The 11,881-nt window shown below is 36.8% G+C and overlaps 1 protein-coding gene across 1 annotated transcript; it reads right to left on the bottom strand.

The window, feature by feature from the left end:
- Positions 1-6,388: 6,388 nt before the first annotated feature.
- On the bottom strand, positions 6,389-10,396 carry LOC117993260 (facilitated trehalose transporter Tret1-like). Its single transcript, XM_034981014.1, has 4 exons — positions 10,358-10,396; positions 9,255-9,390; positions 8,422-8,567; positions 6,389-7,576 (listed from the first exon to the last, which is right to left on the bottom strand). The coding sequence occupies exons 1-4, from the start codon at positions 10,394-10,396 to the stop codon at positions 6,389-6,391; spliced, it is 1,509 nt and encodes a 502-aa protein (XP_034836905.1).
- Between the last annotated feature and the right edge of the window lie 1,485 nt (positions 10,397-11,881).

Here is an 11,881-nt window from a genome sequence, read left to right as displayed (position 1 = left end):
ACAAATGCTATTAATTAAGTTCGTTTTGCGCTAATAAAATTTTAATTAAAATGAATTTTAAGAAGTTTTTAAAACGCAAGGCCCTTACTAATAAATCTACACCCTGCTTATGGTACGGCTCCACTATCGGGATTCGAGCATACGATTGTTCGACGTTTGGCAAATCAACTTGCCACACTATTCGGGATACGGCGAATACTTATGTTTGGCGAATCAGCCGATCGGCTGCCGCGACATTCTGTGACAGCGAATAGGTCTCCCTGTGCACTGTGGTGACTTAGATATATCCTGGAATAAATAAATAAATAAACGTTGATTCGCTAGTACATGTACGTCATATACATGGCTTAAATACGTCAAATGCATGCTTGAAAGACGTATGTATAATGCGTAGAACTCATTTTGAGTTCTCACGCGCCATTTTAACTTTACGTGTCAACTGGCATGTAAAGTAAGTCACCTGTAAGATAAAATGGCGCTTGAGAACTAATTTTGTACGGGCTATATAAGTAGTGAGTATTTTTTATTAGTAAAGGCCTAATAAACAGAAAATAAACTACACAATCACGCCAGGCACAGATTTTCGTGGTGTTAATGATATTTTACAGAGAAAGTAACATTCTTTGACTTTGATGACCAATGAAATATCAATCAGCATTGATTTTAACATTATAATGAAATTGCAAACTCTCATGATTTAAAAATCTAAATATTACATTTTTTGTCATTAATTTTAACTAAATTAGTCATTATTATATCTCAAATAAACAAAATATATACATTGGTGGTCAGGATATTAAGGCGGATTAACATGGAGCCATCGGATTTACAGAGAGAGAGCCAGCGCGTGCCAGACCTTCCTCATTTTATAAAAGCTGAAAGTATCTCTGCATATTGTCCCCAACACTTGAAGGAACGTTTGGTTGGATGTTTGTTTGGTTCATGGTGGCTTTGGGAGATAACAGGTAATAGAGGTGTGTAAAAAAGCTTATGTCAAAGTATAAAGTCTACATTTTTTTTATATTTTCTTCGGAGTAGTATTAGAAATCGCACCATGCATTGCCAGAGACTTAGTTAGGATCCAAACAACGTTCCTCCCAGTTCTGGGGACAAGCAGAGAAACTTTCAGCTTTTATAAAATAATGAAGGTCTGGCACGCGCTCGCTCTTAGGCCATTACATGAGATAATGATTTTAATATGTGGTACATGTCAATAGATTTACATTTCAAAGTTCTACATGTTAGTTTAGTGTTCAGAAATAAATGTTATATCGGTGTTTAGTGTCGGCTTTCAGTTATTTACAATTCTCTCGAAACGTTGAATATTATGTCTTATTGATGAGAATAATTTCCTCTAAAGACCGGTAATATTGAAAGGAAATCTTAAAGGAAAACTTTTTCAAAAAAAAATCTAAAGAATTAATTATATTGAATATTGATGTTCTTTAATACCAAGACAGCGTATCTATCGGAGTAGATAGATATATCATTTATAATATGGTAGTTATTTTCATTTCTCTGTCTTTTGTTTTGAAGATACAAGCGTAAAACTATTAAAATGGATCTTTTTAGATTTCCATAATTTTAATCCCCAGTGTGGATTCTCAATACTATCGAATCCTTAGGGTTGGATTCATATTAGCAACGAATCGAAGCTAATTTCTATTTTACATGCCTATTTCACTTCTAGCTCCACCACGTAACGCATGATATCTACCGAATTTTTGGGCAAGCAATTTGTGCTTTGTGCGGTGGACATAAAGATCAATATGCCATGTAAAATTTTACTTATACAATTGACCCTTATTGTAGAGCTATGAGAAACTTACCTAACTTAGCAAATCCAAAAACTTCGGCTCGATAAAAAAAATTGTTGAATGTGAAGAGAGAACGGTCACCAAAATTTTGTAAATATTTTTTTAAAAACTGAGAATTAGAGGATTTAAAAAAAATGTATGTATTTAAGAGTTTTAAGAAATACGATTGTGAATGTAAGTAGTGTGTGAATTTGTACGTTTGTGTGAGTGGGCTGCCTCGGAGCTGCCAATGTAACTTTTGCATGAAAACTTCGAAAAACATTTACATAGTATGGTGGTCATACCTTAGTGAAAAGATACGTTATCACAATATACTCGTACAAAATGTGACAGAAGAAAAGTCGTTTTGAGTTTACTTAGTTTACAGAAGATCAAAAAATTGTACGTAAGTGCACGTTAAGTTAAGTTACATTTAATTGTAAACCTTACCTTATTCAGATAATGTTACGGTATATATCGCCTAAATAACAACTTTAACAGACGGGCAGTATTACCATTTTTATAAGTCGCATCGGTAAAATTCGTTAGTACAGAAAAGCGTAACCTAACGTCGACTAAATGCGAAAGCACACCAATGAAATAGAGACCTTATTGCTTGACGTTAAGATTTTAAACAGGAACAACAGAGACTCGTGCTATCTCGCTCATAATTCGTGCGTACAAAACATGACGCGTAGGCAACAACCAATAGCGAATGGACGCGCGCTATGATTGGCTGAGATACTTTCGCGCCATTAAAAATTGAGATTTCTGCGCAGGTACATCAGTGTAACTTATAAAAGTTTCTTTGGCGAGTTTTTATGCAAAAGATATGTTCGAAGCTATGGAGTGCGATGTAATTTCAATGTTTTATTATTGCTTTTGTGTTAGAACCTATCAGTCGAATACTGAAACGTCAATTTATTTTTAGGACCTCAAATATTAAGGCTGACATTTATAAAGCGTACTTTGACTCTGCTCAGACTTCATTTTGAGTTAGAACGCTCTGTCTTAACCTGCATGCCTGAGAGATCTTCCAAATATTCTGAAAGGTGTGTGAAATCTGCCAATCCGAACTCGGCGAGCATGGTGGAACCCCTCTCATTGAGAGGTTTGAGAAGAACGAAGTCGAAAATCAAAATACGCTTTATTAAGATCTCTCAGACCTCAGTCTATGACCAAAACAACGTCAATATTGTGACTAACTAAACTAAAATGACAAGTCTAAATCTATTGCCATCCCTTTCATAATGCTCCTTACGAAAAAAAGATAGCACTATATCTAGACCTGTCAATTTAGTTGATTGTTAACAAAATTAGCCACAATGCAGGTAATTATTTTGTACATAATTCTGTAAACTAAAATGTCAACTTAAAATATAGTGCTATCCCTTTCTGCAGGAAGTATTATGAGAGGGATAGATATATCTAGACTTAGATAATACAACAGAATTAAGGTCTTAAATTGTAATTTCGTTTTAGTATTCGAGGGAGTGTAAAGGCGTGACAGTACCCAAGTGCTTCTGACTTTTCTTAAATTGTATAAACTTTATTGTAGTTGTTTAATAATTAATAAATGTATAGTAAATATGTTTTCTTTTTATGAATGAACTACCCAATCTGAATCGCCTAAATTGTTAGTGAGAAATTTTGTTTTTGTAGTCTTGCTGAAAATCGGAAAATTGAGAAAGTTGTTATGCTTGCTAAAGAATCAAATAAAAATGTTTTAATTACTTAAATATCATATTATATTTTATAAAACATAGGTTATAATCCATTTTACCGTTTACATTAATAATATTTTGATAGTTGAAATGTGAGAACTTATAGTTGTTCTATTTCACGAAGACCACTTGGTACTTGGAAAAATAGCAGATACCTTCTCGGAGAAATGCGTAAGCGAAGCGATTTTCCCGACGCTTTAGACCTTCTGGAGTTAGCTTTTTCACTCATATCATGATTTTATTGTCAGGTCGTCATAGAAAGGTCGTATATTGCGCCTCTTTCGTATTTCAGCGAAAAGCTACTATTTTACGTTTTTTCGTAAACTAAAGTAGGTATAACAAATCTATTACTGAAATATTTGCTTGTTATTCTGGATTTGAAATTTTTGTGCTTTTTTTTTAATTAAAAAAATCTTTAAACTGGTCTCTGGACTGGGCTTGGCTTTAGATTAGTTTTTCAATGAAATTATTTTAATGCATTTTTAAAGTTTTGTTATTGTTTTGAATTGTAAAACGATCTATTTTTTGGTATTATTGAGCAATTTTTATTGAAAAAAATATCTATACAAATCCATATACAACACCAATTCATTCACAATTACCAAAATGGAGTTACAAAAATCAATAAATATACAGTTTTTATGTACAATAATATAATTATATTAATTTATAAGAAAACATTAAATGCAAACGCACTTTATAATTTTTAATACATAATATGTATATTGTAGCTTTATACTATTGACAGACGAACTGATTTGGTCGCTAGTGTGGTTGGACACTATAACTAAGGCCAATTGCCTACTACTAAGGCTACTTGCAGTTCATTTCAACTGATTTTGTTAAATCTCAGTTCATGATTAGGAAACTTGTAACAAAACGTCGAGGCGTCAAATGATATCTACTTTTCACGCTAGGTAGGCTATGAAACTTTGATTTCACGTCACCCCTATCCTAATATTTGACAGAATATTTTTCTCTGGTAAAATGTTTGTAATGCTGTCACTTTTTGGCAATAGTGCCAAAAAGCTGTACGACCTGTAAGTGCGAGCGAAACAGACAGATAACTCGACGACTCAGTTTAAAATGCGTCGACTATAATACGGATTACGGTTGCAAAAAAGTGACAGCATTAAACAAATTTAACTAAATCTGTCCAGTTCGTTTTGCAAGTCAATGTCGGCAACAATCAAATAGCTATGTCTGTTAACAATATAGATGGTCATGGTCGTTTCTCAGTGCCCAACCAAATTGGGTCGTCTGTTAATAGTCTAACAATCTTCCCAACACCGTTGTCTCAATGTCGTTTCTGATCTGATGTTAAATATTCCAACGGTATGAATGTCTGTACAGTTAGTTAAGGATCCTTGCTCGTTTACACATTCAAAGCGTAATCACGCCTGGAACACACTTTCAATAAGACTGTGTACCTAGAACTTTCATTGAAAGTGTGTTCAACCCCTTATACTTTAGTTTGCTTAAAAAATAAATAAATCGCAGAAACCTCGGGGAAACGCGTAAGCGACTGAAGTTTATAGTAACAAGATGGTATGGGCCGCGTATAGTGTATACCTACTTGTTTTAGGCAAACTAAGGAAATCTCAAGTATACCACTAAACTATAATCTAAACTATAATCACAATGTGCTCATCTCAATTGGCTGGATGTTTTATAGCCAATGGTAGAAGAGCACAGTATACTAAGGAAATTTAAAATTTATATTGCTGTCCTTTTCACAATTTTCTATACGGTAAAGGATGGTATTACACTAAAGACCATAAGAAACGTGCTAGAATGACTAATACAAGGCTATTAAAATTTGTTTTGCCATGAAGCCCTAACGCGTCTCATTCTTCACGCCTCTTACTATAGACGTCTACGTTGAACGACTGTAGGTACGTGTTTAAACTGTGGTATATAGGGCCGGCGTGTTTTAGTTTTGAATGTTACAGGGAACAAGCGAACAGTCGGTTGTGCAAGCGTACCGGTGAGCCGAAGCTATACAAATGTAGATTATTTTAGGACTGTAGTGTAATGTCGTTGATTGGACGACCGCCCAAATCACCGCGTACGGTTGGACATCGCGACCCACTTGTGTACCAAATAATATAGAGAATTATAGAAACATATGTCTACACGAGTTTTTTTTTACATCCACATGAAATTAAAATAAGATACCTTATATTAGAGGAAAATAAGCCTAAGATCTTTAGAACGTAGGTAGATATAGTACGCGACAGGTTGAAATGGGAATCGGGAAGGGAACGCGCCGCAAACCCACATAGCCCCCGCGCTAACCCGGTGCGGGCGAGCGCGGGTGACGTGCGGGTGTGCAGGGCGTCCCCCTACCTCATACCCTGTCATCTCAACCTGTCGCGGACCATACTTCGACTTTGCTCAGACTTGAAGAGTAAAAACGAGACATGCATTTCAAGGACATCAATCTGTCTCTTTTTAACTCTTAAGTCTGAGCCAAGTCAAAGTATTCCTATTCTTTCATTCTAAGAAGATTCATTCTTCTCAAACACTGTCCGAACATCGCGTCGAGCAAGCATATAAAATCGCATCAGTCAAGCACGTAAATGACTCGAAGCATCAAGCAAACTTTGTAAACGGTCAAAATGCTTGACTCTAGCAAAAATCTACGTGCTTGACGTCAAGTCGCTTGACCGTCTCAGAAGCTCTTTAGTTCTTTATGAAGATATACATACAACTCTCGATACACTTAGGTACAATTCCTTACAATATTACGAGTATTTAGCTTGTATTTAGAAGCAACCTAAATTATTTTGCTGCAGTGACAGTCCCTTGTGTTGTTATACCTATCTAAATATTTATTTACAAATTGCCTACATCCACAACAATTCCTCAAACTATTGTTGGGCTACTACACCTCCTCTCAGACATTTTCCTCTTGTATATCTCGATAGGATTCGATTGTAACGACTCCCTTGCTTGGATCTCCTCGAGTTTCAACGGCCTTCCTCTCAGTTCATCCTCAATCTCCTGCAACGTTTTACCTCTCGTTTCAGGAAGCCAAGCCATCATTAGGATCAAATTTACTAAAAGTATAATAGCATATATCCCATATGTGCCATGTAGACCGGTCTTCTCTATTAAATCCGGAAAAGTTTTTAACGCCACAAACATAAAACCCGTGCCCGTAGCCATACTTATAGTCCCACCAGTACTTCTGTATTCTAATGGAAATATTTCTCCACCAATCACTTGCGGCATTGGTACCATACCCATTCCAACGGCTAAAAACTGTAAATTGATCAATAGAGCTGGTAACCAAATATATTCATAATTCCAACCGTTCTGTTTATAATAAACATAGATAACTATAGCTATATGACTGATAACCGATAACGCACCTGTAGCAAATACCATAGTACGTCTATTAACTCTATTAATTATATAAACGGCTAAAGTATTGGACACAATTCTTTGGGCATCCAGGAATACCATCCAGAAATAAGCGTTTGCGTTTGGTCCCATCAATAAACCTAAAATCATTGTTGCATATGGAGCAAATGTTGAAGCACCAGACAAATGCATTAATATATTACTGATCACCATCAATATTATTGGTTTGTAGAACTCTCTTTTTCTTATCATCGTCATAAAATTTCTGAACCAGTTTCTTTCAGATTTACGGATAGACTCTTTGATTTCCGCGCGTTCATACGCCAATCTAGACTGTATCATATCAGCCAATTCTTCTTCTTCGTCATAACCTCGTAACCACCGGAAAATTTCTCTACATTCATCGTATCTTCCTCTAGTCACCAACCAACTTGGAGATTCTGGGGTATAAATGACCATGATAAGACTTATGAAAGGGAAGAACACACAGATTAAGGCAACCATTTGCCAAGTTAGTAAGGACCCTAATAAATGGCTGAGAAACACGCCAAATGCTTGAGTTAATGATACCGTAGTGAGGAAGGCTCCACGGTTTTTTGGACTGGTGTATTCTCCGATGAGGACTGATCGCATTGTGGTGAGGAGACCTCCTGACACGCCTTGCCAGAGTCTGCTTATCATCAGAGCCTGGAATGTAAGTTTTAGCTAAGAAAAGGGTAAGTCAAAATAGGGCTAGTAAAAAATAGTTTTTTTATTTTTATTATAGGTATAGGTATAGGTATACGCTTGACCACAATCACACCTGATGGTAAGTGATGATGTGGCCTGAGATGGGACGCGTTTACCTAGAAGATGCCCATTCACTCTTGTTATAAAGATACCCGGGTTAGCAAAGAAATTCTACTTACTCCTTAGGTACCTCAATAGTTTAAAATGTTCATTCAGATCTACAGTTCTATCGGGCATTCTATAGGATAGATTTCGGAGAGCGGAGACAAGCGCACCCCATCTACATAGCCACTTGCCACTAGGTCTGATAGGCTAGTCTATAAATTAAAAAAAAAGATCACTTCCAAAATGCCTATGCCTATTGAGAGCCTCAATAGCTCAAAGGTTGAGGAGCGGACTGAATTCCGAATTTTCCTGAAGGTTGCCGGTTCAAACCTCACTCGTTGCACTAGGTATTGTCGTACTCCTAGCACAAGCTTTTCGCTTAGTTGAAGGGGAAAGGGGGAATATTAGTCATAATTAACAAGGCTAATATTCTTTAAAAAAAACCATTTGATGAAATCTTTAGGGAGAAGACTAACATCAAAGTACAGCTCAACCAGCTGGATCTAAAAATGTAGATCTCTGTAACGTAGACCATTAAACGAAAAGATTTTCAGAAATCTAGACCGGAGCGAAATGCAGTGTAGGTAAAGGTACCTACTCCTCAACAGGTTGAGATGGCAATCAGGGTATGAGGCGGGTGTGCGGGGGCGTTCCCTTCTCGATTGGCATTTCAACCTGTCGCGTATATAGATATTTACCTCAAAGCTAGTAGCCATAATTGTGATGTACCATCCAACCAGGGATACCAATGTAAGAACATAGTGCGTCATCTTGCGTCCTAGCCGGTCCATGATCGGCGGAGCGATGAAATTGCCTAACAGCACGCTCAGAGGGAGTATGGCCGCTGAAAATTAAAATTTCTATGTAAGTTAAGGTAAGTTAAACTAGTTAAATTAATTTTAGCGTTTATACTATCGTGAGTGATTTCCTAATCGGGCTAACGTCGACTAAACGCTTGAGTATAGTCGGGTGAGAGATATTATTTAAATAGTTAAATGAAGTTATGCCTCTCTTATCGAGAGTTACATTTTTGTTTCGTTTGACGAGACATTTCACCGCGATTGACTCATCTGGTGACAGAAGGGGTGGCTCATTTTTTGCGCAATGGATCAGCCTGGCTGTCCAGCGCGGAAATGCAGTCAGTATTCTTGGCACCATTCTACGCGGGCATGATTTGTATAGTTATTGGATAAGGCGATTTAAGTTTCATTGTAATATTTTCATTAAAAAAAAGTTAACCTAACCTGTAGGTCTAACTGGTAATGTGTGGCACAGCTTTCAAAAATAAACTGTTTTTCTGTCTTTCTTTACCTACCCGTTTGAATTTGTTGTGGGCTAATTAGACCATGGTGGGTTTGGAACCCTCGTAGCTCGTAGCTTTAGTATTTGTCAGTTATCATCATCACCGTCATTTCACTAGGTACTACTTTCATGACATTGAAACGATTATTTGTACATTACTTAAAACACTGAACTGATTTTGGTGAAACAGAAATGACACAAATCGAAAAGTTTAAAGACAGTTTCTTACCAATCCATGACTCCTGGTCTTTTGTAAGGTGGAAAAGCGAGTCCTTTTCGTGCAGCTGAGGCATTAAAATTGCGGGGAAACCGATCGCACATCCGAAACTGACTATATTGAAACCCACCGTCGCAGTTACAAAGCACTGAAACAAATTATACCAGCACACACACAAATTAAAAACAATAAAGTTTTATTAAATACTAGCTGATGCCCGCGACTTCGTCCGCGTGGAATTAGATTTTTTTTAAAATCCCGTGGGAACTCTTTGATTTTCCGGGATAAAAAGTAGTCGAGTTGTTATTCTAAGCCTATGTCACTCTCCAGGTCTTTATGTATACCCATGCAAAAAATCAGGTCAATCCGTTGCACCGCTGCGACGTGATTGAAGGACAAACCAACAAACAAACACACTTTCGCATTTATAATAAGGGTACCTACTGATTATTCAACATTGAAGAAATTTGGGCAGTCATGCGGTTTTTTGGCTGGCAAACCACGCACAGTCTAGCCGGAGGATCTAGAATGGACCCCTGCTAAAACACGCCCTCAGCACGTCCTTGACGACTCTGACGATCAAATCACAACCGACAATGCACCCTATATTGTAGGGCATCTACAACCTCTGTACAGCGTCTTCGCCGGTGAAGTCGAGGTCCCCGATTTCTAACGTCACTCGGAGGTGGACTCCGCCATGGTTTCGGTGGCGTACGGACTAATCAAGTCCAACTAACCCATTCGTCCCAACGTCATCCTAAGCTGTGCCGAGCGTCACAGGAGGCGACGTTAGGTAGACGTCCCGCGATCTCTCCAATTACTTAGGTATTTTTTCGAGCCCTAGGGCTCATGCTCCACCCCCGCAACCTACTCAAACTCAAACTCAAATCATTTATTCAGAATTGGTAAAATTTTACGCTTCCTGATTGTCATAAATTTTTTGTTTGTAAGATGATATGATATCTGTGGTGATAATTAATACGTACTTAAAACTAAAGCTACGACGAGGGTTCCAAACGCGCCCAGGTCTGAGAAGAGCCCACAACAAACTCAACAAATATTCCCTCTGTGGCTGTAAGTAATAATCTACCTACTTAAAGAAAATCAGGACAGACCTGTCTCATGAACGGAGAAATGTTCTGCGTAACTCCCATTTTCGATTTTTTGTTTCACAAAACCACAATGTCACGGTCAAGTTACATGGTTCGTATTGAGAAGTCCAAAAAATTGCAAACAAATGATATCTAAATAAATAATGATTATATCATTTTAAGATTGGTAATCTGTTGATATGGCGTTATCAGTACGGTGAACATACTGACTAGGTACCTATGTTTATAAAAGGAAAAGCTGCCTTAGGGCGTTTGTACACTCATTCGTATTCGATTCGTTTTCGTAAAAATACGATGTGAAGTGGCCATCATTAAAAAACGTATACATATATTATATACGCTTGTGCTGATTCGTATTTTGACGGATCCGTATGAATACGAACCAAATTAGTGCACAAGCGTACGTACATTTTGTATGACGGCCAGTACGAATTGTTTTTTTAGGAAAACGAATACGAATAAGTGCACAAACATGGCACAAACGCCCTAACTGACAAGAGTGTATAGCTCAAGATGGATCTAGAAACTTAAAAAAAAATAGAATCAAATAATTTTTATCTGAGGAATAAATTTGTCATTTTGACAGATTTCCTATACAAAATCTGTCAAAACCTTTTTATTCCTCAGATAAAAGTCATTTGACGATTGAGAAATGGCCTTAGCCAAGAAATGTTGCTCTACTAAAAATTTTTAGTAGAGCAACATTTCTAAGAGTTTTTATTTATTTTTATAATTATAAGTACAAGTTTTAAAAAATCTGTTAAAAGGATGCTAATGAAAAAAGCATTATAATTTCCTCGTAATACTTCATTTATTTCAATAATAAAATCTTTCCATTCTTATTACCTACCTACCTACTTATTACCTACCTACCTACTTATTTAAATTGATTGTCACCCTATTAGTTATCATTGATCTGATTAGGTAATATTTTCATTGTTCCGCATAGTTTTCTTATCCAGAAAATCGGTCAAGTGCGAGTTGTACTCGCACACGAAGGGTTCCGTACCATCAATTTTCGTGGTGGTAATTTCGAAATTTTCTCTATCTGTGGTTATAACGGTTATAATAGAAATACACATTCTGTTAAAATTTCAACTCTCTACCTATTAGGTACCTACGGTTCACGAGTTACAGCTCGCTGACAGACAGTGTGACGGACGGACAGCGGAGTCTAGTAATAGGGTCCTAAGTTTTCACTTCAAAAATAGAAAGCTATTGGAACTTCCAAAGACCCTCAAAATATTGCTAACTGTTATTTCGATTTCCTAACAAGGTCATTAGGTAGGTATTAGACCTTAGGTATGATGCGTACCTACCTAATAGATTCTTAGACGACATCGTTACAGATCTGTAATCGTTTTCTATGCTTATGAACATGACTGGAGTTCCTGTAATAAAAATGTTGGGAAAAATCGTGGAGTCGCTTTTTAATTATTATTCGAAAATGTTTTTAAAATACTCAGATATCAAGTAAGATTCTTTAATTCTTACTTTTATCTTCTCAAACAATGTGCGCAAGAACTG

This window comes from Maniola hyperantus, chromosome 23 (assembly GCF_902806685.2).
Source record: "Maniola hyperantus chromosome 23, iAphHyp1.2, whole genome shotgun sequence".
In the NCBI taxonomy this organism is placed as follows: Eukaryota; Metazoa; Arthropoda; class Insecta; order Lepidoptera; family Nymphalidae; genus Maniola; species Maniola hyperantus.
This window is presented reverse-complemented; position numbering and strand designations above follow the sequence as displayed.

Excerpts from the sequence above, each read along its gene's own strand:
- LOC117993260 (XM_034981014.1), bottom strand. The coding sequence starts at position 10,396 with ATGGGAGTTACGCAGAACATTTCTCCGTTCATGAGACAG. Across the intron at positions 9,391-10,357 it reads TTTCTCCGTTCATGAGACAG|TGCTTTGTAACTGCGACGGT; the intron begins GTCTGTCCTGAT and ends AATTTGTTTCAG. Across the intron at positions 8,568-9,254 it reads AGACCAGGAGTCATGGATTG|CGGCCATACTCCCTCTGAGC; the intron begins GTAAGAAACTGT and ends TTTAATTTTCAG.